This window comes from Sciurus carolinensis, chromosome 8, assembly GCF_902686445.1.
Source record: "Sciurus carolinensis chromosome 8, mSciCar1.2, whole genome shotgun sequence".
Taxonomy (NCBI): Eukaryota; Metazoa; Chordata; class Mammalia; order Rodentia; family Sciuridae; genus Sciurus; species Sciurus carolinensis.
The window spans coordinates 51,444,765-51,472,339 of record NC_062220.1 but is presented as its reverse complement, the minus strand read 5'-3'; the positions used below and the strand labels follow the sequence as shown (position 1 = coordinate 51,472,339).

Sequence of the window (27,575 nt, the reverse complement as noted above, 5' to 3'; positions counted from 1 at the left end):
TAGGAGAGATGCATTTCTTAGTTTAATTACTCCTAGCAGGACTTGTCTAGACTGATCAAAAGGCATAAGGTTTTAATTCTCTAAGGTAATAGCATCTGAACACTTTCACATCCATATCCAGAGTTCAATTACAGGACTGGCTTCTGAATTTTAGTTCTGGTGGATGCAACATGGTGCACTGAAATTAATTCATAAATGAAGACCCTTAGTTAATGATACATCTGTACCATACAAATAACACTAAAGGCTATAATTAAGCAAACTGTACCTTAGTTAGAAATGGTGGTAGATATTTTCTCATATATACTTCTCTAGTATAAATTATATAACAATAAAAAACAGGAATGATATGTCATTATAATCTTTTTAAACACAGCTTGATAGGAGAGGGGATTTTTACTAGCTTTTTAAAGTATGCTTTGACCTTGGTAGTTTATTTTCTTCAAGATTATTCTGAGCTAATATGTGTTTAATATCATTTGAAGGTTTTTGCAACTTCTTTGTTCTTTCTACCATCATTTGCAAGTAGATAAATGCACATAGGTTGCTAGGAGTCTTCAAATGTATGATGAAATGATACAAAACTATCTATAAAACAATTAGGCAAATGTAGGTCTTATTTCTGAATAAACCTGGAGGTGTATGTCATTGAAAAATGATTTTGTAAATGTGAAAATGACCTGAATTGGCAATTGGTGGCTGGGTGATGAAGAGGAGGAGGGATGGGGAAACTCCATTTACCTGAGTGTGAGATTTCCATGTGCCTCCCCTTTCTGATTTCAGTTTTCTCTTTGTGAAAAAACAGGCAAACAAATCCCCTTATGATTGGACTCTGTCCAACAGTTGCAAAGTAACCACTAGTGAAAGAGTTTTGGGATTTCATGTACCAATTTCACGGAAGACTCACCAAAAAATTGTACGTCACTTATACCCTGTGTTACTTCAGTTCCTGGATGTGTTCAAAAAGGATCATATATTGATCCTAAAAATAATTTACTAGGATGACTTTGTAGGATTCTAAGAGAATATTTAAGTATGTAAATTTCCACCACTTTAACAATTACCTTCTGATTGAATGTCAGTCTTTATTTACATTTTGACTAAATTCTAAAATTTTACATTAATATCTTCGTTTTCCATCTTTATTATCCACATCCTTGGTATCTGTGTTTCATGGACTTCTTTTCTCTGCTAATATCTTTCCTTACTGTTTTGAATCAGTGAGGCTTGCTTCTGCTTCTGCTAGTACTTGGATTCTAATCAAATCCTCTATATTATATCTTATTTGGATTAGAACTCTTTCCCTTTATGCTGCCAGCAAATTAGCTTGCTATTTTTCTCATATGCAAAAGATTCATAATATTTTATAATCAAAGCATAATTGATGTCTAATATGACTAGAAAAAATATATCCTGAAATATAAATTTGTCAATGGATCTTTATCTTATTTGTATATCAGTTTTTCTCCCTTGATATATCTACCTTTTTTGTATGTGTGTGTGGTAATGGGGATTGAATCCAGGGGCACTTTACCACTGAGTTACACCCCCCTCTCCCCCTTTTTTTCTTTCATTTTATAATTAATAATGTGGTAATAATTTAAAATATGAAAAATGTGTTCCCTTTAGAGAGGATGCCACCATGATGGCCTCATACTAGTGTGATCAAAGGCAATGAGGAGAATGGATTCCAAAGGGCATGGGTGGTAAGAAGACTTCATGGCTACAGATTGATGTGCTTGGTTATGGATTCTGTCAAATGGAGCAGGTGACAGAAGAGACATGAAATTTAAGGGACTCTCAGAGAACAGGGTGCAGTTGCTGGGTCATGAGCACCTTGAAGCCTTTCTTGATGGTGATTCAGTGTCGCCAGTATTTGTCATCTGGTGAGAACCAAGCAGGATGGCCTGAGCAGGTCTGTTGTCCCAGGGGGTCAAATTTCTTTAGTGTGTAGACCCAATCTCCTTGCTTGTTGAGGTAATACTGGAGAATCATGACCACACTTCAACCTGAGGCTCCAAGTCCATTTGCCCACCCCACCCCATTTTATTTTTCATTTTGAGACAGGGTCTTGTTAATTTGCTGAGGTTAGCCTTGAACTTACAATCCTCCTCCCTTAGCCTCTGAAGTCCCTAGAATTATAGGCATGCACCACTACACCCAGAAGATGTATCTACCTTTATTATGTAAAATAGGAGAGGGGAAATTTCATCATTAAATTTAAAATTTGAAATTTGCAGTTATAAAAGAAACTAAAGGTCATCTGGTTTAGGCCTTTCATATTGTCAATAATTAAGAGGGTAAATTACTCACTTGTCTAAGGTGTTATAGATCAGGTGCTAGAACTCACTAGTTCTAGGTCACCAGCTCCTGTTACTATTACTCTAGGTCTAACGTACTTGCATACTTTGATGACTTTGGTCCAGGTCAACTCATGGTGGGGTCAACCCCAAGATAAGCTTATCTGATTGTATTCAGACAGTGCACCTGTAGTTCAAGCCATCCAATACTGTAACCTTCTGAGCCAGAAGTTGAGAATGAGAACTGGGATAGATTTCTCCTCCCACTGAAAACACATATGCCATAAAGATGCTTGATTTTGTTTCAAAATCAATACCACATCACTTCTCGGTGACAGCAATTCATTCTATATTCACTTGACAAACATTTAATTCACATCCTCTATGGACCAGGTATTGTGTTTTTCCCACTTTAGGGTACTTGCAATTTAAAATGAAGGCAAATGTGAAATAAATAACTATACAAAGAGTTGAATCCTAAAATAGAAGTATACATATCTAAAAAGAATAAAATTCTTTCTTTGCATAACAGCTTCTTGCATAATTTGCCTTTGGATATCTAAACAAGAAGAGGAGCAGATAAACACATAATGGAAAGTTGGTTCCCAGTTTTATTGGTCCATGACTAAACACCTGCTTCTCCTGCCAGGAATATTGTTGTAATTAGGTGAAAATTTTTTTGGAGTTAGATATTCAAAGCATACTTACAGTGTAAAGGCAAAGTTCTCTTTTCTAGGTTCTTTTTTCCAGAAATATTCTATGCATACAGAAACATATGTGTTTCCACAAAGAATTTAATATTAAACATGCTTTTTTTTCCCACTTTCCCTAGACATATATCAGTATGTTGATCTGATTTTTTTAAAAGGTGCAAATTAGTGGGCTGGGGAGATAGCCCAGTCGGTAGAGTGCTTGCCTTGCAAGCACAAGGCCCTGGGTTCGATCCCCAGCACCACAAAAAAAAAAAAAAAAAAAAAGGTGCAAATTAGAGATGTGTATACATAAATAATTATTTAAGCAGAAAGTGACTTTTTTTTTTTTTTTTATACAGTACGAAAAATACCTGGGAGGTAAAACGAGGACACACACACACTCAGTTTGAAATAGTTGTCAGAGTCAACAATACCACAGCCCAAGCATATGGTAGCCAAAGCCTATTGAATTAGCCAGATTAAGTGACCCATGCCTGTAAACTCAGCTCCATGGGAGGCTGAGGCAGGAGGACTGCAATTTTAAGACCAGTCTTTCAATTTTGTGAGACCCTGTCTCAAACAAAAAACAAGGAACAAAGAAGAGGATATAGGGTAAAGAACCCCAGGTTCAATCCCTAGTATGGGGAGAGGGGAATTTTATTAAATTAGTGACTATTTCTTCAACTGTGTTGACTTCTAGAACCTGTGTTGTGATCTCCTGTTGTTTTTTGTTTTTGTTTTTGTTTTCCTTTTTCTTTTCATTCATAACTGCTGAGAACTTTCTCCCTAACTAATCCGAGGAAGTGGTAAAAGTCAAACTTTTTCCTGTATGAGGCCACACTTGGTGCTGTCTGTAACTATCCAGATATGGCCGCCAGGATCACACATCCTTACTTTCCAACTCATACCGACTTTCCTCACCAATTGCTGGCCTCCTCTGCTCCGCACTTGGCTTGACTTCCTGCCTTTTATCAGCGGCTATCTGTCAAGACCCTGTAATGTGCTCAGTGCAGGGTAGAACAAGTCGGTGCTCTACCTCACAATTTAAGGAAGGCAGGGGGCTAGTTTTTGTTTTAAGATAAAAATCTTTTAACAAAACACACACTCCCCAAAACTTCCTTTAAACCAAACAGCATTGTGACACCCTCACAAGCTCTTATTACTTACACAGCCGGATGACTCAAGATTACTAACGTTTCTATTCATAAGGAGTTTGCTGGCCCCAAATCAACATTCAGGCCCTCCCCCATCTTCCTTCTCTCTCCCCAGGGAGACCGACGTTTGGATCTATGTTTTATTAGAATAAAACTGCTGCCGGAACGGTTTGTCCTGGTATTTTATAAAGCCTCTCCTACTCCTTTTTAAAGTTCATTTTTCTTTTTGAAATGGGTGGGGGAAAGGAGGTCGGAATCTTTTGGCCCCTAAGTCTTCCAATTCAGAAACACTTGGTAAGAATTGGCTATAAGTCCACTAATGTCCGTGTTCGCTACTGACTGGAGAACGGGGCATTCATCAGAAATCACCTGCATCCCCATTCCTTCACCTCGTGCAAGAGACAGGGCAGAGGGAAACAGAGGAGCCTGCCTTCTGGGGGGTTACAGTCGAAGCTTCCCTTTCTGCCCACTTTTCCCTTTGGAGCTTTCACTTCATACCTTCCTCTGCAAAATTAAATTTAAAAAAATGTCCCTACTAAACCTGAATGTGTCCCCTGAGACCTTACTGCGCCCCATCCGGGACGCCCTCCACCCAACTCCTCGTCCTTTTCACAGGCGTTGGTGGCAACGAGAAAACCTCTCAAACCACCAGACTCAGCCCTTTTCCTTTCGGTAGCGCCACGGTCGGGATTCGCGGCCCGCGCCAGCCCTCCCCTTCGCCGCCCTCCGCCGGCCGCGGTCCTCGAGCGAGCGCGCGGGCGGGGCGGGAGCACCGAGAGGAGCGCGGGGGCGGCCGGGAGGGGGCGCCGCCGGGGCGCGAGCGGGTCCGGCGGGGCCGTGGAGGACGCGGACTCGGAGCGCTGAGCCAGGGTCGCACCGGGGTCCCGCGCCCCGGGCCTGCGCGGACGGGAAGGCGGGGCGGCGGCGGAGGGGCGGTGGGGGTGGCGGTTTCGCGCCGCGGCTCTTTCAACGAGCGCCTGAAACTCGGGGCTGAGAACTTCTCCCCGCCCGCGCGCGCCCCGCGCACCCGGTCACCCGCGGCACCCGCACCTCGTCCCTGGCCCGCGCCCGCCCCCTCCCGGGGCCGCGCCGCCTCCCGGCCAACACACACCCAGCGGGCCGCCGGCCGCGCTTCTCTCGGTTACAAAGGAGGGAAAATGAGCCGGGCGGCGGCGACGCGGCGCGGGGCCACCACGGCGGTAGCGAGCGCGGCCGCCCCCGGCACCACGTAAAGCGCCCCCGCCCAGCCGCGGCCCAGGCCGGAGCGGAGCCTGCAGCCGGCCGCTCGCCTCCCGAGCTCTGCGTCGCCTCCCGGCCGCGGGAGGAGGAGGAGGAGGAGGAGGAGGAGGAGGCGGCGCCGCCTTCCCCGCGCCGCGCGCCGTAGCCGTTGTCTGCGCTCGGCTCTGGACCAGTTTGGGGAAGTTGCCGGGGCCCCGCGTCGTCCAGATGTGCGACCTCATTGAGCCGCAGCCGACCGAGAAGATCGGCAAGATGAAGAAGTTGCGGAGAACTTTGTCCGAGAGTTTCAGCCGCATTGGTGAGTGACGAGCTGTACCCGAGACCTCGCCAGGCGCCCCCGGCTCCTTCTTCTTCGGCCCTGCGCCCCCATCGCGCTCCTGGCTCTCGGCGTGCAGCCGGCACCCTGGGGGTGCGATGCTGACCCGCGGTGGCATGAACAGTGCTGGGACGTGGGGGAGGGTGAATACGAAAAGGAAAGACACCCCTCTCTCCCAGCATCTGGGACTTCATTTGTGGACTAGCTGGAGCCTTCACTTTGGGTTCATCCTCCCCGCCACTGGTGTATGGGCTTTCGCGCCCGCAGAGGATGAAAAAGGGGACGCCCCGGCCCCCAATGCGCACCGGACTGTGCGGCTGCCAGGTCACTTGTTATTTTTTTCCGCGCAGGCTTTGGTATTGGATGTTTAGTCAGTAATTTAGCTTTGGAAATTGGCGAAACGTTGGGTTGTGCTGTAGTATTGTTTAACATATCCAACCTAAAGGGAAGTGGGACAGATACCTTGGGACCTTTTGTTCGGTACTTCGGGTCCTAAAAAGCGAGATTGGGTGTTCAGTTTCGAGGTCTCTGAATCTTCATACTGCTGGAGAGAAATGTGCGCTGTGAAGTTGTCTGGACATTTAGGAATGAAGTCTCTCCAACTTGTTCCATTTACTAGAGCTCGGGGGCTATTGTCTTTAAACCGGGGAACCCACTGATTAACAAAAACCGACTGAGGAATATTTAGGATATTTAAAAATAAATCCATCTCATAGGCAATAACAAGGTGACAACAGTGTCATGTGGAATGGGTTTGTTCGATTTTGAATGTTGTCCATAGAAATCTCCTTTTAACCTGTAAGACATAGTTGTCTCCCCTACTGTCATAACTTTCACCTGTACAGGTAACTGCACTCAGCAAGAGAATCCTACAAGCACCAAAAAAAAAAAAAAAAAAAAAAAAAAAAAAAAAATCCTAAGAAACCTGTAGTCTTTGTTTCACATGTCATCCATGTTAATGAGGGTGTTAATGGAAATTAATAATAAAAGGGCTAATTTCTTAAAACCATGGTGTGCCAGTGAGTGCTGCAGTCACCCTGCTACCCATTCATTATAAAATATGTAAACTTTCTTCAAGGGAGAGAAAAGGTTGATCAAAATTTAGTCAGTTTTTTTTTTTTCTTTTCTTTCTTTTTTTTTTTTATGTCGGCTTACAAAACCTTTCCTAAGAAAAGTAAAGTTATGTTGTGAAACCAGGATTTTGTTCTGGTTTTTATGTGTATTGCATTTGCAGTTTCAGTCTTCAGAGTTAGGGATGCATATGTGCATTCCTGCATTCAGATGAAGTCTGAACCAAAAGGAGTGTGAGAGTGAGGTGTTGAGTCCTGTGCATTATTAGCAAGGATGTTTCAGCCCCTACCCCAAACCATCACAGAGGCAGGTCTTGGAGTCCATTAAGCCCTGCTCTAAAACACTTTAACTGTATATTTACTAATGCTAATGACTCTGTTGGAGTCCTTCCAGTTTTGTGTTAAATAATTCATTGCAGTTGAGTCTCAGTAAGAAATCAAGGACATTAATATGAAAAATTCCTTATGTTTAAATAATTTCAAGGTTTTGATCGACAAACAGTAAAATTCAGATTAACTACAATGCTGGTTAATGGGGCATTATAGTTAATTGGATTTTCTAGCTTATGGAGATTTAGTGATGTGAAACTCCTTTTGAGTCCAACTCTTGTTAAAAATGTCTTTTAAGATATAGTGGATTTTATGTCCACGCTTTAGTACAGTGCAGTAAACATAATTGATTATTTCTTGTATTGAAGGAGGGTGGTTCCAAATATCAAGTCTCAGTGCGGAATACTGAAAGGAGATTTCGAAGTTTAAAGTGATTATAGTTGTATGTATACCCAGCCTAGGATGTTCATTTGAAATAGCATTCCAGAAAAAGAATTATTTCTTATTTGTTTTCTTAATTTTTTCCCCCCAGATTGAAAACAGTGAACTCATTCTGCTAATTTCAGAATTTTGAGATGCTAGAGGCTGTTGAACTGAGGCTTTAGTATGGATTTGTATAGTGCATGAGCTAGGAAGGGGACTGGTTGTCAGACTGGTGCCACTCCTAGCTGCTGACCTTTTATAAGTCTGTCAACTTCTCCAACCTTTAGTTTTTCACGTACATCTCTGTTTTGTTGTTGACATTTAGTGAAATATCGAACATGATGTCCTATGTGATATGTATTAAGGACTCAATAAGTGTTCATAATATATTGTCATTATTAGGAATACATCATACTGACGTAACTGAACTTACAGGTAGAAAGCAAGAGAAGTGGAAAGAAGAGGCCCCTGACTTTGTAGTAGAGCCATCCTGAAAACAGGATGGGTTTTGGAATTAGGCAGGCCTGGGTTTGAACCTCATTTTCTTTGCTGATCGTGTATCTTAGGCAATTGTAGTAATTCCCTGAACTCAGAGTTTTCATCTGTAATATTCATAGGTTTGTGGTGAAGATGAAATCAGACAGAATGCCTAAAATATCAGATGCAATATCTATCCCATGGTGAGATCAATATTGGAGGATGTTGTTATTCCTTCCAGTTTCTCTGTTTATCCCCTGTTGTCCTCTTTTCTTCATTGGGACTTGAGATCAAAGAGGGAATGGTTTATTTCTGTTGAGTAATCCAACACTGAAATGTATTCATCCCCTTTAGCCAATCTAAGATGGCTTTTGAAATAAACATAATGACTTTATTTTGTTTTTTAGTATGATTTAAAAATGTAGGGCTGGGGTTGGAGCTCAGTGGTAGAGCACTTGCCTGGCACATGTGAGGCACTGGGTTCGATCCTCAGCACCACATAAAAATAAATAAAATAAAGGTATTGTGTCCATTTACAACTAAAAAAGATTTTTTTAAAGTATACCTTGTTATATGGTGAAATATACAATATCCTTTTTTAAATGTAAGAAATCACTAATCATTTATCTGTAGAAAATGAGGACGATGCTTGAAGTATGTGACACCCAATCTTTATTACAACAATAATAATTCTGAGTACAAAAAGTAGGAAAGCTAATGTTTAATTTGTTCATACATGGGAGATTGTGCTCACTGTTACCACCTGCTCCAAATACAGCTGATCTGAGATTATTACATTATAAGAAGTCTAATAAAGCACATTGCCTTTCAAGCCTTAGTGTTATAATTTATATCTGCCAGGGAGTGACTATAACATAGCCAGGTTCTTTTATAAGATAGGTATAATTGAATTATAAAGTCCACCATCAATTTCAGTAGTATGATTTTCTGCTAAATAGTGTCCTTGTGGTCACTTATTTAGGAATTACTGTCATTGTCTCACACTTTTTTTTTTTTCTTTTTTTTTTTTACATTTAGGCTAACATAAAGACAAATTTAATTGTTGAATAGTTTACATATACTAAAAAACATTTCTTATTTTTCTTTCTTTTCTTCTTTTCTATTTCTGAATGTAGCCTAGCAGGAGAAAGGCTCTCTGTAATCTCCAGTGTATGATTAAAGTCAAACTGACATTTCTTCATAATCATTTGAATACATTTCTTCACACTTGTATGGAGTTATCTCCGAGAAAAAGGAAGTTTGTACACTGCAATATTTGGATGAACCCATGTATATCATTTCTTTAAAGGATGTGGTTTGTGAGGGACTGAATAAAAGGAAGAGATTGTCATTACACTGAAATTTTGAATTCATTACCTTGGGTCATAAGTACGTAATTTTAGAGTCTAGTTGTTGTTTGATGAGCCCATCCTGTCAGTAAAAAGAAATGTAAGGTTAAAGCTTTAGTCACAAAATTTGAACTATTAAACTACACCCTTGGGGAAGAAATGGGATAGAGATGTGGTAGAGGGCTTGCCTTGCATGTGCAAGGCCCTGGGTTTGATCCCTAGCATTGAAACTTTTTTTTTTTTTCCCTAATCTGAAAACTACAAAATATGTGATTAATATTAATGGTTCTTTCATAAGAGAGAAAAATGTATGGTTTTCATATACTTAAAAGTTAATATATCCCAAAGTATATGATGTTATCCTTTTGGCATTGAAGTGAAACTCATCAATTCAACAGATTACTATAGAGTACTTCCTTTGTGCTAGATGTTGTTCTGACACTCAGGTTTAGTGATCAACATGGCTGATCCCTGTCATCAAGGATTTGAAGGGATGACAAGCTAATGTATGGGCATGGAAAATATAAAGTGACAAATTCTGCAATGGAAATTAGTGAAATTTGCTGTTGCAGAGCATAGGAAGAACATCACCTTCATATTAATGAAGTCATGGGAAGAATTCTAGAGGAGGCAATGTCCAATCAGAGGACTGAATAGAATGTCTGGTGATCATAACTGGTTTAATATATACCCTTTTGTTAATCCAGAATAATGCAATATGCTTGTTATTCCTTGATATCCTTTAAGATGATTGTGGTTTTACATTTACGTAAATGATTAATGACAATCAGAGAATGTAATCAATAACAAGACATTATGGTGTATGTTTAGGTCAGAGTTTATTCACCAGTGACCTGATAAATCTCTAGCAAGAATAAGTTTAATTGATCTTTGTTGTCACTATTAACTGCTTTTTGAGGGCAAGTGTTCAATAGTTAGAAGAAACCATGTAAGGTGTCAATCTTAGCAATGAAAGATTTTAATTAAGTAATGAGCTTTTTGGTCTAAAAATATTTTCCCCTGTGGCACCAAGGACTTGAGAGTTTGGTAAAGTTGAGAGAATATGGCTTCCTACTCCTTATATTTTAGCAAATACATCTGCAATTTTTTATTTTCTCCCCTTGCTACCTTCTTTATCCAGAGGCTGGAAAATTGTTAGGACTTAGGAGAAAGGAAGGATAAGGTATTTTGGTTTTCTGCCCTCTTCATTCTCAACCGAGGGTCTTCATTCCATGTTTGCAATTCCCAAAGAGTTGTTACCACTTCTTAAGAAAACACATGGCTAAGTTTCAAAAACTTTTATAATGTCCAAACTAAAGAAAATGTATTTAAAGGTTTGTGTTCTGAATTATAAGCTGGCTGCTGTAGCTTTGCATCTTGAATGACAGTCATACAATATGTACTCCATTAATCTTTGTTAAATGAGCTGGGTATGAAGCTGTATAATAATATGCTTTTATGTGATTTTGCATTTTAAATCAATGAGCATTTCATTTCTTATTCCCAAGAAATTATGTTTTTTTTTTTTTTGATGGAGCAACTTGTCTATATTTAGAATTACACCACTATTTTGTAGAGGATTTACTAGTCAAGTATGTTGATTAAAAGATACATCTTGTGTTGAGGGAGTACAGAGGAATTTAAAGAGAGACTTCTAGATTAGAAGTTAAATTCTAGTAAAAATGAACCATTTAGGATCTTGTATCTATCAAAATAGAGTATATTACACTTAATATAAGTTGTAAAATATATAATAAAACTTCCAAATATTTGAATGCAGGATAGCCATTTGAGACTGGGATAAAGGACTGTCTTCTTATTTTCCATTGACAAATTATTCTCTAACAAAGAAAGTAGACAAATCTCTTATGAGTTTCCCAAGCAAATGGGAAAAGTGAAGAAATAAGCTGTTAGAAATGTTTTATCTTTCTTAGCCAACTTGCATCCCCCTCGACTCACCCCCACATTGACAAACACCTTGATCTGTTTTGAAAGTCAGCTTTATGCTATAAAACAGAAAATGATCTTTTCAGTATCGCTAGAGTACATCTTGTAGACCTTCACATGTTAGTTTCAATTTAGGCACATTACTTTTCTCAGAACTTAAATTATGACAATACTTTGTTTTTCATTGCTTTCGTCAGAACATAGTTTTCCAAGTGTTAACTATCCAAGTCCTGTTGTCCAGGCTGGGACTGTCTGCTGTTGACCACTAACCTATGCACAGTTCTGTAAATTTGAAAAATTTCTGCAACAAGTGGTTTCAGATAAGTTATTTTGTGCATTTCCCTTACTATTAACATTCTAAGTTGTTGCAGAATTTAAGGAAGCAGAAATATATGTGTGCAGACTATAAGTGATATTCTTTACTTTCTCTTTAGGGTAATAAAATTTCAGTTTGAACACTTGCATATTCCACTTTAAGCATTTGTTATTTCCTATAAATATAAACAATAAATGTATTGTTTTCTTTGCAAATATTATGTTATAAAATTTATCATGTTGAATCGTTTAAATTTTATTTCACTCTGCCATGTTTATTTTGCATGCTTGGTCTTTTGTCACCATACTTAAACTTCTCTCAGTATGAAAATGTCATTAGGACACTACACACAGAGTGGGTGTTGTCCTAACACCTGGAGGTTCATGTATCACATATGATGATATATAGTCAGAAAAACAGGAGTTTAGGGAAATTTCTTTAAGATGACTTTGTGCTTCTTTTATACTTTCATTAAAATGTTCAACTCAAAAGGAGATGGGGTCAATGCATGCTTCTTTTTCATATTTGGGAGGATAGTTTCATTTACATATTTATGAAAAATGTTTCACAAAGATGCATACTGTGCAATTCTCCCTCATTTGCAGTTTTCGTATTTGTATTTTAACATTGTTGTTCAGATCAAGGTACAATTTGACTTTCTGAAATGAAAACGCCATACTGTTGTTTTATTCCCCCCCCCCTTCTATTTCCTAGAACTTAGATAGTTGACCTCTTCGGGATTTCACAATTAACTGTTTTCCTTTCCCTTTTTGTTTTTCAGCTTTGAAGAAAGACGACACCACCTTTGATGAGGTAGGCTAAACTTCTTTATCTTCAATTAGGTATCTCTAATTACTGCTAGGTAAAATCAGTAGGTGCCAACTTCTCACTTAGAAACCAGAAAGAAAAAAAAAAGTCTTAAAAAACAAATAAGAAATAACATTTGTTTAGTTATATTATTATTATTTTTTTTTTATAGAGAATAATCAAGTTTTATCATGTTCATTAACACAAAATAAAAAGAAATATTTCTCCCAATCCACTTTCCCAGTTCTCATTTTACTTTCTTTTTTTTTTTTTTTTTTTTTATAGATGAACACAATAGCTTTATTTTATTTATTCATTTATCTATCTATCTATTTATTTATTATGTGGTGCTGAGGATCAAACGCAGGGCCTCACATGTGTGAGGCAAGAGCTCTACCTTCCAGTCCCTCTGTTTTCTTCATGGCAGAGCACATGGCAGGTCAGGATTTCCAGGTTGATTTTATTCAGTCACTAGATAATATTTGGAATATACCTCTATCCTAAGTTTCTAACAATATTTTCCCTTGGTTTTTTTTTTTTTTTTTTTTTTTTTCTTTCTTTTTTTTTTTTTTTTTTCCCTTCCCCCCCTCCCCTCCCACCCTTCCCCTACCTCTATACAGTCCTTCCTTCCTCCATTCCTGCCCCCCTCCCTAAACCCAACTCCAACCCCAACACTAACCCTTCCCACCCCCATTATGTGTCATCATCCACTTATTAGCGATATCATTCTTCCTTTGGTTTTTTGAGATTGGCTTATCTCACTTAGCATGATATTCTCCAGTTTCATCCATTTGCCTGCAAATGCCATAATTTTATCATTCTTTATGGCTGAGTAATATTCCATTGTATATATATACCACATTTTCTTTATCCATTCATCAATTGAAGGACATCTAGGTTGGTTCCACAATCTGGCTATTGTGAACTGAGCAGCTATGAACATTGATGTGGCTGTATCTCTGTAATATGCTGATTTTAAGTCCTTTGGGTATAGGCCAAGGAGTGGGATAGCTGGGTCAAATGGTGTTTCCATTCCAAGTTTTCTAAGGAATCTCCACACTGCTTTCCAGAGTGGCTGCACTAATTTGCAGCCCCACCAGCAATGTAAGAGTGTACCTTTCTCCCCACATCCTCGCCAACACCTGTTGTTGGTTGTATTCTTGATAATTGCCATTCTAATTGGGGTGAGATGGAATCTTAGGGTGGTTTTGATTTGCATTTCTCTTATTACTAGAGGTGTTGAACATTTTTCCATATGTTTGTTGATTGCTTGTACATCTTCTTCTGTGAAGTGTCTATTCATTTCCTTAGCCCATTTGTCAATTGGATTATTTACATTCTTGGTGTAGAGTTTTTTGAGTTCTTTATAGATTCTGGAGATTAGCGCTCTATCTGAAGTATGATTGGCAAAGATTTTCTCCCACTCTGTAGGCTCTTTCTTTGCATTGCTGATAGTTTCCTTTGCTGAGAGAAAGCTTTTTAGTTTGAATCTATCCCAGTTATTAATTCTTGCTTTTATTTCTTGTGCTATGGGAGTCCTGTTGAGGAAGTCAAATCGAATCGAAGGCATTTTTATATATAAGCGATGAATCTTCAGAAAGAGATATTAGGAAAACTACCCCATTCACAATAGCTTCGAAAAAAATAAAGTATTTGGGAATCAATCTCACAAAAGAGGTGAAAGACCTCTACAATGAGAACTACAGAACACTAAAGAAAGAAATTCAAGAAAACCTTAGAAGATGGAAAGATCTCCCATGTTCTTGGATAGGAAGAATTAATATTGTCAAAATGGCCATACTACCAAAAGTGCTATACAGATTCAATGCAATTCCAATTAAAATCCAAATGATGTACCTTACAGAAATAGAGCAAGCAATTATGAAATTCATCTGGAAGAATAAAAAACCCAGAATAGCTAAAGCAATCCTTGGCAGAAAGAGTGAAGCAGGGGGTATCGCAATACCAGATCTTCAACTCTACTACAAAGCAATAGTAACAAAAACGGCATGGTATTGGTACCAAAATAGAAAGGTGGATCAATGGTACAGAATAGAGGACACGGACACAAACCCAAATAAATACAATTTTCTCATACTAGACAAAGGGGCCAAAAATATGCAATGGAGAAAAGATAGCCTCTTCAACAAATGGTGCTGGGAGAATTGGAAATCCATATGCAACAGAATGAAACTAAACCCATATCTCTCACCATGCACAAAACTAAACTCAAAATGGATTAAGGATCTCGGAATCAGACCAGAGACCTTGCATCTTATAGAAGAAAAAGTAGGTCCAGAGCTTCAACATGTCGGCTTAGGACTAGTTATATTATTTTCAATTTTTAGGTAGTTATTCAAATTTAAATACCCATTCAAATATTTAAGTTAATAAACTCACTGAAAGACATTCACAGGTCTTACATATTGCCTTCCTGCTGGCAGTAGTGCTGGAGAATCCCGTGTAAGGTTCTTGCTTAGGGCAAGTCTGGAGCCTTTGGAAAGCTGGGTACCTTGGTTCCCTTGCAGACCTCTGCCCAATCAAGTGTGATGTGGTATTGACCCACATATTGTCTTTCAGTCTCCCAAAGGAGACACTGACTCTTCCTGTTCTATTTTCCCTATTCTTTGTTTATCAGATGTGTCTTTATCTACTTGCTACAAAGTAGTGAAAAAACACTGTTGAAGCAAGGCAGAGATTCATATGTAATTAATAGCAGTCTGAATGTGATTTTTAAAATTGTGCTTTCCTGAGTTTTTATTACTGTTTTCAGAGTGAAGTATTTTATTGTAACCATCCAAAGCCACAGTCAATTGATCTGCATTTCAAACTCACCACATGTGTATGTGTAATGTGTATTTATATATAAACAGCGATGTATCTATATAATGTGCTTACCCCACAGCCTAATGAAAGCATAGATATAGTTTGGTTTGGTTGATTGACTTGTTTGAACACTTGCATATTCCATGAAATATGTTACCTGTCCTCCCTCTGCTGCAGTGCCTCAGTGAGGAAAAGGGCGTTTGTGCTCATGGAATGTCCCCTTGGCTGTGTGGCTGACCCTGGTGCATGGCAGGTCCACTCAGGGAGAACCCGCTGCAGGCTGGGATTTCTGGATGGGGCCAGCATCACTTGGCTGTCACGGTCTGCTGCTTCATCTGCTGCACCTGTTCTTTTTTTTTTCTTTCTTTCTTTCTTTTTTTTTTTCTGGACTGAGCTCTACAAAACTGTGTTCCTGGATTCCAAAGCAACTCCCCCTGCCAGTATTCTTGTAACATCCTCTAAAACTTAATTCTTCTAGACCTGAAGCAATAGAGGAATTTTTTTTTCTGCCTCATTCATAGTAGGTAATAATGGTGTTTTCCTCCAAACCTGTATTTCTGGAATTTTCACCAGGCTATTATTGAAATGTCTTTGGGAGAGTATTTTCTTTCTTCTTTGGAGAAATTCCTATGAAAATACCAGACATTATTTCTCTCTTTATAAAGAAAGGCCTTCTCTCTAATTATAGAGGTAGTACAACATTAAAAGAGAAAAAATAAAGAAAAGGAGAAAAAAAAATCTTCCAAATCCTGTTATCCAGATAGAACCACCATTGAATATTCTTGCATCATTCCCTTTATTTTAAAATTATTGTCCATTATTACATCCTGCTTTTTCTTTTAACCTGTGGTATGATGTCCCCATCCCACCCCCTTTTTTAAACAAAGTCTTCCTAATGATTATTAGGAATTTAAAAAAAAAAATCTTTTCTTATTTAAACCCCATTGTTAATGATTGTGTTTTATCCCATCAAATGACTGGACCATTAGCTTAAACACATGAAATAATCTAGAGCCAGATGACGGTTAATGATGTAAAAGGATAAGGATGTATCAAAGATTCCCCTTTTCTGAAACCTGTGCGTAGTCAAAGGTCTGGATTTTGTAATTTGGAGAACAACCATCCTTAGCTTTTACACAGTGTTTTCCTTCCTCCATGACACAAGAGATTGGTTAAATGCCATAAATTGATAAATCTCAGGGCGTTAGACCTAAAAGAATCATTGAAAATCATCTTTTTCCTGCTCTGTCATTTCACAGATGGAGGAATCCAGATCCAGAGGGGCAGGATAATTTCCAGCTCAAGGAAAAACCCAGGGCCAGGAGCTTGGGAGATAGTAGCAATGATGGCATGCCTGTGCGTGAACCCTAACCACCCTCTGATGGAGCAATTGACGTACATTCCATGTGTTTTGTAAAATAGACATAATAATAGTGTCTCCCTCTTAGAGTAGCTAAGAGGATTAAATAAGCTAATATATACAAAGGTTTCAGCTGACACAGAGTAAAGGTCTTAAAGTTGGTATTATCATCTTCATTGCTTTCCCCCTCCTCCTCCTCTTTTTCCTCTTCTTCCTCCTCCTCTTCCTCCTTACCCCCCTCACCACCACCACCAAGACCAATACCCCACCTCACATTCCCCTTTGTAGTTGGAAGGCCTATAAAGAGGATAGAAGGATTCAGTTAGAAATTAAGAACTAGGACTATAAGGAGAGTTAATTTCAGATATTCCTCTAAAATTCCACATAAAGCTTTGTGCGATAATTTGCATATTAAAACTGTGAAAATGTTACCCAAACCCCACCATTTTTTAAGTTTCCTTGAGGGGATGATTGCATTCAGCTTTGTAATTCCTGGGTATGTTGCACATGGTTAACTCAATAAACGTATGTCAAATATGAGTAAATGTCTGTTGCCAAGGAGTAGAGAGAGTGATAAGCCAGGCAGTGTCAGGCAGTGTGGATTCTCAATTACCATTTCCTAGCTTTTTGGGCAAGTTATTTAACTTGCCTCAACCTCCGTTTTAACATTTGTAAAAATCAGTGAGTTGGACTGTGCTCTTCAACTATGCTTTCTAGTTCTGAAGGTAGGATTCTAAGCAACCTAACAACCAGCATAAAATAACCATTTAATTAAGATCAGAAAAGCACCAGATATATGCTGATATAAATAGGAAGACTCTAGTTCTTCTGTGATCATTTTCAGTTTATTGTGATAGAAGTTTGTTTGAACTCATGGTTTTCCCCTTTTCCTCTCTTGGGATTGTAGTATTCTGTAGTCCACTGAAATTTAATTCAGATTGGGGTGTTGAAGCCTGAGGGCTGGACCATTTTCTTAGATATGCAGCAAGGTGCAGCAACCTGTCCTTATCTATGAGCTTATCTCGAGGAGTGGCCTCCTCCAGCAGGTGCCTGAACTGGAGATCAGTTGTTGCTCCATGATTCACCTAGAAGATTTCTTTAGAGAGAGTGAGTATTTGACCTTGAACAGAGGAGAAGAAGAAATATAGTCTTAATTATTATTTATTCTTATATTGAAATACTCTGCTAATTTTCATTTTGAAAATTATAATTCTGGAATTATATTCAGAACTATGTGCTAATGCTTGTAAATTAGGCTGTGTGTGTGGGGGTGTGTGTGTGTGTGTGAACAGTTTGGAAGTTAAGTATTGAGGTCTTTAGATATTTGCAACCATAACAAATGATAGGGAATTTTACTGAAGCCCATCATCTTTATGAAAATTGGAGAGAGGATATTTTAAGGATAATAATTCTGCCCTTCATTCATGGTGTATTTTGGCCCTAACTAAAAGGTTAGCTGATTTATGTTCTGTGGCTTTAATGTGTATTTTTGACTTGGGTGGATTAATTATTTATAAAGCCATCCAAGTAAAAAAATTTTTTTTTTTTTTTCTTTTCAGTTTTAGGTTCTTGATGTTTGGATCCTTGGGGTTTGACATAGTTCTAGGCCAAAGTTAAGAGGCTAAATAAATAATTGTCAAACAAATAAGCTAGATGGAAAGGTGAGAGATTGGCTGCTTGTGTTATACATTTCAGTGGGCACCATGTTTTTATGTTTTTGGTGATATTGTGATGACGCCTCCTGTAAATGTGAGCTTCATTTCGATGGTACCATTGCAAAACTTTCTAAATGTCTTTTTAGCCTTTTGTTCTCAATAAGCACTTCAGCCTTGTGCCCTGAGTGACTCCATTCTTCCCGAGGCAATGAATAATAGTTAGGCTAGGACTTCAGATGAATTTTTGAATCATCATTTTTAATTTAATGATTTGTTTTAGAATAAAAATACTACTTAATATATAAAAGATCTGAAGATACTCTCCACCAATATAAAATTACCACATATAAAGACTTTTGAACTTTAGAGACAGATGTTCCAATTAGTTATAAATATCTCTGTATAGAAAATATCTGAAGCTACAGCAGGTCATGAATTGTTCTTGAATAAATTAATAGGTTAAATTGTATACCTCTGCTTCCTGCCTTTGTTAAATAAGATAAGCTAAGATGAGGAGCCAGAACAAAGTTTACACTCACATGAGAAGCTCAGAAATTTTGGTGATTGAAATAAGCTTTTAAATGTAAAGAGTTTTATTTGCTTATGGTATATAATCTAGAGAACTAAACCCTTATTTGTTGGAAAAAATGGCTTATTATTTGTGAGGTTTCTAATTATTCCCTGTTCTGTTTGATTATTTCATGTCTGAGAAGAAGGGGCCACCAGTACTCATTTTGGCATTTTCTAGTTATTTTACTTTTTTTTTTTTGTACTGGGGTTTGAACCCAGGGGTACTTAACCAAGGAGCCACACCCCGGTCCCCCCTTTTTTTCTGTATTTTATTTAGAGACAGGGTCTCATTGAGTTGCTTAGAGCTTCCCTAAATTGCTGAGGCTGGCTTTGAACTCCCAATCCTCCTGCTTCAGCCTCCTGAGCTGCTGGGATTACAGGCCTGTGCCACCACACCCAGCTTATTTTATTTTTTGAATCCTAGGAAAATGTGTGCAAAATGTATAAAAATCTTAACTTTTTTATATATGGTCTGCAAGTTCTCTAAGTACATTTTATGGGCTAGCTCATTTATTATGTGTTTAATGATCATATTAGCTGGCAACAATGATCGTAACTTCTAGACCATGTCTGTCTTTACTGTATTGTATAATGTAACACCTGAGGATGATAAAGACAGCAGTGATAGTCATGAGAATCAGAGGCTAGGGATATATATGAAGATAATTTAGGGATACTCCTGGACATTGTTTTCTGTTCATTGAGAGTGTGGAAGCTGGTTCAGTCTCTTCTTCATTGTTGTCATGGGCAATATTAGTGTCCTTATGGACAATGTATATGTAGTGTACTACTGTCCACTACAGTGTCCTGACTTCCTCAACTCATGGCTACAGTTTCTTGGGGAACTGGATCTTTTCACAGTACTGTCACAAGTCTGGAATGTTAAATGCTGGTAACAGTCTTTCCTTCTTAGCTCTCACAGTCCTGCTGTACTCCTTATCTTTTCTTAATTGTCTTCCCCTTACTGGATGGCCCTGTCCTTGCCTGTCCCAACCCATCTGTTATGGTTTGGATCTGGAATGGCCCCCAAAGTTTCACGAGTTGAGAGGTGGGGCTAATGGGAAATGATGGGCTCATGAGGGCTCTGACCTCATCAGTGGATTAATCCCTTGGTGATTGAATTAACTACTGGGAGGGGGACCTGGTTGGAAGAAGTAGACCCCTGGGGGTGTGTGCCAGAAAGGTTTGTGTTCTCTCTGGCCCCTTTCTTTTTCTTTTTTCTGACTGCCATGGTCTGAACTGCTTTCCTCTGTCATGCACCTGGGCCATGATGTTCTGCCTCACCTCAAACTCAGAGAAATGGAGCCAGCTGACCATGGACTCAAACCATGAGCCAAAATAAACCTGTCCTTCTCTAAGTTGTTCTTGTCAAGTGTTTTGGTCACAGCAGTGGAAAGCTGGTACACTTTCCGCCAAGTCCACAAGCTGTCCCCCTCATTTGCTTCTCTGTTCACTCAGGGCACATCACTCTCTTCCCAGTGTCCTCAGTGTCCTTTCCTCTTTCTGCTTTGTAATCTGCCCTACCAGCCCTCAATTTCGACCTGTCATCTCTTCCTCTCTTAACTCATGGCTGCTGAGCTGCTTGAGGGAATCACTCTATAAAAAATGATCTCCAGCCTTAGCTGGAACCTCAGGCAACTGTGGTAGTCAATGTGTCACTGTGTCACAGGGCTGTTTCCTGCTGACCCCTCTCTGCTTTGCTTACACCTTCTAGCTACTTTCTACCACCTCTGTCCCCTTGTTTTAGTCAGCTTTTTTGCTGCTGTGACCAAAAGGCCCAACAAGAACAATTAGAGGAGGAAAAGTTTATTTGGGGGCTCATGGTTTCAGTGGCCTCAGTCTGTAGACAGCCAGCTCCATTCCTCAGGCCTTGAGGTGAGGAGAAACATCATGGCCAAAGGTTGTGGCAGAGGGAAGCAGTTCACATTATGATCAGGAAGGAGAAGAGGGGAGAGAGAGAGAGAGAGGGAGAGAGAGAGAGAGAGAGAGAGAGAGAGAGAAATTTCTTCACTCACCCGATACAAAATATATACCTCAAAGGTATGCCCCCAATGACCTACCTCCTTCAGGCACATCCTACCCACCTTCAGTTATCACTCAGTTCAGTTAATCCCCATTAGGGGATTAACATACTCATTGGGTTAAGGTTCTCATAAACCTCTGGATTCTCTCGCATTGTCTCACACACAAGCTTTTGGGGAACACCTAATATCTAAACCATAACACCCCTCTTCTTTAATATTACATGGCTTTCCCACTGTGTTGGTTTTCTGGGATTGCCCTAGCAAAGTACCACACACTGGGTGGCTTCGCCGACAGACATTTTATTACATCACAGTTCTGGAGACCAGAAATTAAAGTGTCAGCAAAGTTAGTTCCTTCTGTGGGCTGTAAGGCAAGGATCTGTTCCAGGCCCTTCTGCTTTGTAGATGTCCATCTTCTCTTCATGTCTCTTTATATCATCTTCCCTCAAAGTAGGTCTGCTCATCCAAATTTCCCTTTTTTAAAGTCAGATTGGATTAGGAGCTCACTCTACTCCAGCATGACCTCCCTTTAATTTAGCTAATTGACATTTGCAACAACCCTCTGAGATCTCTTTTGGAAGTGCTGAGACTTAAGTCTTGGACATAGGGATTTTTTATTGACACCATTGGCCCCGTTCCATTGGCCCCGTAACACCCTTCAGCTTCTTAGAGCCCTGAATTCTATTGGGAGTCAATTCCCTGCCCACACGCATTCCTTTGTTTACTCCAGTCTTTTTTCTTTTTCCCCCTCACAGAGAAGAATGTGTCCCAGGCCAGTTTCTCCTCCTGTTGTCCAGATTTCTTCCTCTTGTTTCTACTCCAGAAGCTCACGTAATTGATTATTTTCTCTTTTTTATATTTTCTGTCTCTTTTTTTTCTTTTGTAAGGTACTTTTGCCAGAGACTGTGACCATCCTGAAGTCTCCCCCATCTCTTCCCTCAGACCTACAGCTCTCTGTCCTCTGTTTTTTTTTTTTTTTTTTTAATACTCTCATTGAGTGTCAGCTACTCCTTGCTTTTAGCTACTCCCTTATGCTCACATCAGTGTGACCAACTCAGCTTTTACTCTGAACTCTGCACCCAGATGTCCAGCTGTGTGGTTAGATGTTTCTGCCCCTGTCTCATAGTCATCTCGTACTCAGCACATACAAAATATTGCTAATTCCTGTATTCTGCAAACCTGCATCTTCTCTCTTCCTGAAGTTGGAGAGTGGCTCTCCCACTCACTTGATTTCCAAGGTGGAAACCTGATACCATGCTGAACTCTCCAAACCCAGGTCCAAACCTTGTCTTGATCCCTGCTCCTGTCCCCATTCCCACTAACTTGCACCTGCAGCCTCACATCTCTTGGCTGGAGTTGGCAGAAGTCTTCTGACTGGCTTCCCTGCCCAAGACAGCTTGCCTCCCGTTCCAACAGAAGGATAGATTTGAAATGCAGATGGTGTTATTCCTTGCTTGCTCCTTTAAAAGCTCCCTGTCAGCCCCAAGTTCAAGTTCATTCTCCTGGCTCATCTTTCCAGGCCTTTCGTGATCTGTCTCCTGCCCCGCTTACCACTTCTGTCAGTTATCTCTGCATTATTGTTTCAGCTGTTGCCATCTCAGTCAGTTCAGAACTTTATCCCTTTTACCTGTTTTATCTCAATAAATTTGTCACTAGTCACATGGATCCATCTCCCACTCTTCCTGCTTCAGCCTTCCCTTGGCTTGCTCCCCCCCATTTAAAGATTCATGGGTCAGGTGTTTATTGATGCCTGTTTTGTATCAGATTGCATCATGCTCTCTACCCAATTCTTGATCTAGTCAAGCTTGTAGGAGTTGATTTTATTGGGTGTTCACAGGTTGACCAGTTTCTAGCAGCTCTCTGTGTTGGGTGAGGGCAGAGCCAATCTCACTCTCTCATATAGTAAGATTTTATATTACTTTATATTCTGTTTTGTTTTCACCAAGGTCAAGTCCAACAACCTAGGTGATGTGAACCTATCCCATAGAAATCTACAGACCATTGTTTGATTGTGGCAGAGAGCCAATGTGTTATTAAAGTTCTAATCAGCATTTTGGATGGTTGAGAAAGAACCCCACTTCCTCGTTATTCTCTCATTGGCAATTTAGTTCAGATTTTCACATGCATGCTTAAAACTTTCTGTGCTTCAGTTTTTTCTCTTTCTATAAATGTTTGATCGGATTTACCGTCTCCCTAATTATGGTAGACACAATTACCATAATTATGTCTAGTCCCAGACAGTGGCTAGAATGTCTGGGTAGTGCTGTAAGGATTCAGAGAGGAAGTGCATGTCACAAAATGCAAAGTGTATGGCATTTGGGGGAATTAGTCACTTTCATATTCATCATTCCGAAAAGGCAGAACATTACAGAATTGGAAGCTTGAGTGTGTTCTCTTCTGCTGTGAGTATCCCATATCCTGACTGCAGGCTCATTAGGCAGGAAGTCTCTGCAGCTCCCTCCTGGGCCATGCTCTGATTGGCATGTTTTGAATTTGTAGAAAGCTGACCTTTGATGTAGTGTTTCTGTATGGCCAAAGTGATTTTATCCAACAGGTATGAAGTAGGCCTACCTACAAGGACGATGATTCCCATTTTCCCTCACTGGAATTTGAGCTGATTTATAAATCCGTAGGTTGCTTGGTTGTGGCCGAGATTGTCTCTCATACCTGGAGACATAATGATCATTGAAATCAGCTAAGGCAGGGGTGCAGGGTTTTCTGAGGATGGGCATCTGTGGTCTGTACTAGACTTTTTCGTAGTCCAAACACATTTACCTCTTCATATTCTCAGTGTCATACAATGTACAAGTGGCATAGTTACAAAATATTGGAATCAGCAGTTTGCTCTCAATTCTGCAAACTTAATTTCTTCAGGACACATCAGTGTCTAAATTTTTTGAAGGGAGCTCTTTCACAGTATAAGGGCAGTAATTGAAGGGTGATACTTTTTCCTTCTGAGTCTGTTTTATTTTTAATATATAAAGTTGATTTGGTTATTATTTCAGTTTATTGTTGAGTTTTAAAACTTTGTTTCATAATACTTTTAGTTTATTAACATTTTTATTAACTATTTTTTTTGAAGCATGTGATCCTGGATATTTTTAATGATGTAAACTATGGCAATATTTTTTATTATAGTGTCTATGGTATAATGTTGTATACTTAATTTTTTAATAATGAGATCAGTACTTTTCATATGTTTTTTTTTTTAAATAGCTACTCCAAATTCTATAATAATAAAGCTTATATTTATGGGTGAGGAATATTTGAACAAAATACCTTTTTTATTCCTTTTTAAAAATTTTGTGGTACTGAGATTTGAACTCAGGCCCTTGCATATGCTAGGCAAGTGCTTCACCCTGAACTACATCTTCATCCCTTTTAAAATTTTTATTTTGAGACAGAGTCTTGCTAATTTGCCAAGGCTTGCCTCTAACTTGAGATCCTCCTACTCCATTCTCCTGAGAAATTGGGATTATAGGACTGCACTGCTACACCTGGATTCTGAGGAAAGACAAAAATTACAAGACAAAAAAAACTTTGTAAAGTTTTTGTGATCACTTAGTTAAAATAAAGTAAAAAAGAATTGTTTCAACATGTACTTGTATACCCAGACTAAAATGCACCAGGAAAGTACATATTTGACTTTATGTTGATAAAAACACGTGTTTTCAAGCCTTACAAATAGTATTTATAAGTATTGAAAGAGATTTAGAAATGCGTAGAGACCCCAGGGAGTCTTGGAGTAGCCAATTATATGTGCTTATTTGTGTTTTCTGTTTCTGTGGACACCCTCATTGAAGTGTCTGTAAAGTGTGATGTTTGGAAGGTGTCTTCATATTCATTCCGGTCTAGCTGACCTCAAATATGTTGTTACCCCACTGTGTTCCAACCAGCTGAAATCCTCAAGTGTGCAACCAATTTCCTTTAATGAAAACAGAGCAGATTGATGTCAGTCTCTCAGTGGTGTTTTGATGATTTTCTGGAGTGGAAAAGAAAGGAGCAGAGTTGCAATGAAAGGACCAGGACCAGGAATTTGGCATGTTCCAGAGTATGTCCGTGGGAATGTGCCAAGTATGAAATTGTCACCCATGACATATGTTCTGGTGGAAACAAACTGAAATATGTTCCTCTAGACTATTTCTTGCCTTGAGACCAGGCTATGACTGTAACCTAGTTATATCTGAGCATTATTTATTCTCTTTTAAAGAATTTTCCAAAAAAGATAACTGTTGTGCTGTGATGGACCATGCCCGAGGTGGAGCCTGAGAGTTTTCTAAATACTCCCGGCAGATTTTGGCTCAGGCCTCTTTACTTCCCCTACCCAGAAGTCATGCGCTTTAAAATACTGTACTGTAGTTAGCCAGGGTTACTTTGGGGAACATGGTTTATCCCTCAAGTGTGTTCGAATGGTAAAATGATTGAGAGCCACTCTTAAGAAACATCCATTATTGAACTATTAGAAAGGAGCTAAAGACGGATGTTGGTACAATCTTGAACAGTCTGAATTTCTTTGGAGCAGCTCTTGATTTCAGATCATGCATTCTGATTTTTGATTTAGAAAATAAAGTCATCTTGGTTCTACAATTGCGTGTTTATTTTTAGTTTTATTTATTTTTGGTATTGGGTATTGAACCCAAAGGTGCTTTACCACTGAGCTACATCCCCAGTCCTATGTATTTATTTATTTTTTTTGGTACTGGGGCACTTTAACACTAAGCTACATCTCCAACCCTTTTTATTTTTTTATTTTGAGACACAGACTCTCCTAAGTGACTGAGAGTCTTTCTGAATTATTGAGGCTGGTCTCAAACTTGTGATCATCCAGCCTCAGCCTCCTAGGTTATGGGATTATAGGCATGGACTACCATGTCTGACCAGTTGTGCATTTATTGATATCAAATCAGTATTCTAGATATTTTAACCAAAAGAAAAACTAAGACAGTAATAGACAAGTTTTTAACAGTGGAATAAGTAAACATTATTCTACAATAGATAAAAAGTGAATTACTTGTTACTTTTTTGTTTTAGTGAAAACATTTTTCATTTATTTAAAAGAATTGTAGATAAAGTATGATTGATGAGATAAAATTGTAGGTTAGTAATAGTCATTCAAGGCATGAATTACAAATTCTTTTGTGTTATAGGTGCTCATTTATTTTAAATCTTAAGCTCTATAACTCTCTTTACATTGTTTTGAAGTGAATATGATGGAGAATGTCCTGCAGTGCTCAATTCTCATCTCTTAAAAGGAAAACTATTTAATCTTATTAATGAGCATCCTTGGGTCATTAGATATTGGGGTTCAGGTGTGCAGAAGGTCTGGTAACATATGGCTTGTCCCAGATGCCTTAATTGAGTTCAGAACTTCCCCAAGAGATTTGTGTTACTTTATCTAAATGATGTGTTACATATGCAATGAAAAGAACTTTAGTCATAAAAGAAAAAAATAAATATGTACTTTGCAAGACACTCTGTAAATTGTACAGTGTACTTATATTACTTTCTGTGTAGTTGTTAGAAAATAAAAATATTGAAACCCATATGACTGGCATCAATTGGATGACTAATTTTGGTGGACTTGTTTTAACTATCTTCAGTATTCCCTTTATTTCCTTTATTATTTCACTTATATATACATTTCCCTTGATTTGAATTTTTTAAGTTATATAGTTAGATGTATTTAATTCATCCTGGTCTTTTTTCCGTAGTTTTCCCCTCTTATACTGCACTACATATTTTTTCATTTCATTTTGGTATTTGCCACTAGGAAAAGTAGTTTTGTCATTACAGAAAGTGTATAAAAGACCAAAAAGCATAAAATAAAAATTACAGTGTCAATGTGAAATCAACATTTGTATGTAGCTTATGCCCTCAGCTTTGTGATATTTATCTTTTGTGTGGGCAAACATCTGAAATAAGGAAATACAAAAAAGGATAATATAGAAATTGAGGATCATTGAGATTGTGACTTGTCTGAGTCCCTGAGCTAGAAAGTGGTTTAGTGCAGAGTTCCAGTCTTGCAGTCTCTTTGCCTCCAGGGTTCATATGCTTTACATTTCATTGGCTGCTTCCTAGAAGGAGAAACAGCACACAGGCACTACGTGGTGTGGAACATGAAGACCGGAAGGAACTAAAGTTCTTACAGAGGAGTGGCTGATGTTTGCTAGTAATGTTAGCTGAATGTTTTTTCCTAATAAGGCATGACAGTAAGTGAATCTAAAGGATTCCTGTAGTAGATCTATGTCATTTTTGAGCCAAGGTATAACCATTTTATCGAGAGGAAACTAAGGCTTAAGGAAATTAAAAAATTATATTAATAAAAAACATGGCTTAAGAGAATGTAGTTGACTAGTTATTGTGAAATCAAAGGGATCACTTTTCTAATGACCCTTTAAATTTCAAATTTCAGTTTCATGGTTCTTAAAAACCATGTTTTTATCTGGATTTAGGTGAGGATTGGGTGGAATTTTTTGATGAGATATAGGTTTGATCCTTTGAGTAGTAGTTTGTTTAATAAAAAATTTCTGACTGGACATTGGGGCTCTGCAGACAGTGTAGGTTATGGAAGGTTCAGTATTGGATGAGGTACCATGGACCATCTAAATGAACCCCAGACTGGCTTGAACCAGGAGGCCTGATGAGAACAGTGCTGGCATGTGCTTCAACTGGCATTTTTGGAAAACAGTGTCAGATCATCTTTCAGGGGGTGTAAATTAC

At 38.8% G+C, this 27,575-nt stretch overlaps 1 protein-coding gene and 1 pseudogene across 2 annotated transcripts in view; one reads left to right on the top strand and one right to left on the bottom strand.

Moving 5' to 3' along the window:
- Positions 1–1,800: 1,800 nt before the first annotated feature.
- On the bottom strand, positions 1,801–1,995 carry LOC124990305 (H/ACA ribonucleoprotein complex subunit 3-like; annotated as a pseudogene).
- Positions 1,996–5,550: 3,555 nt separating this feature from the next.
- The window catches only part of Cdk14 (cyclin dependent kinase 14), a 549,244-nt gene continuing 527,219 nt past the window's right edge, over positions 5,551–27,575 (top strand). For both annotated transcript variants that reach the window (XR_007109786.1, XM_047560804.1), the window contains exons 1-2: positions 5,551–5,683; positions 12,395–12,426. Coding sequence is in view for 1 of the 2 variants with exons in the window: in XM_047560804.1 (XP_047416760.1) it covers positions 5,593–5,683; positions 12,395–12,426 (123 nt within the window). In the remaining variant the exon portion in view is untranslated. The remainder of the gene's footprint in view (positions 5,684–12,394; positions 12,427–27,575) is intronic.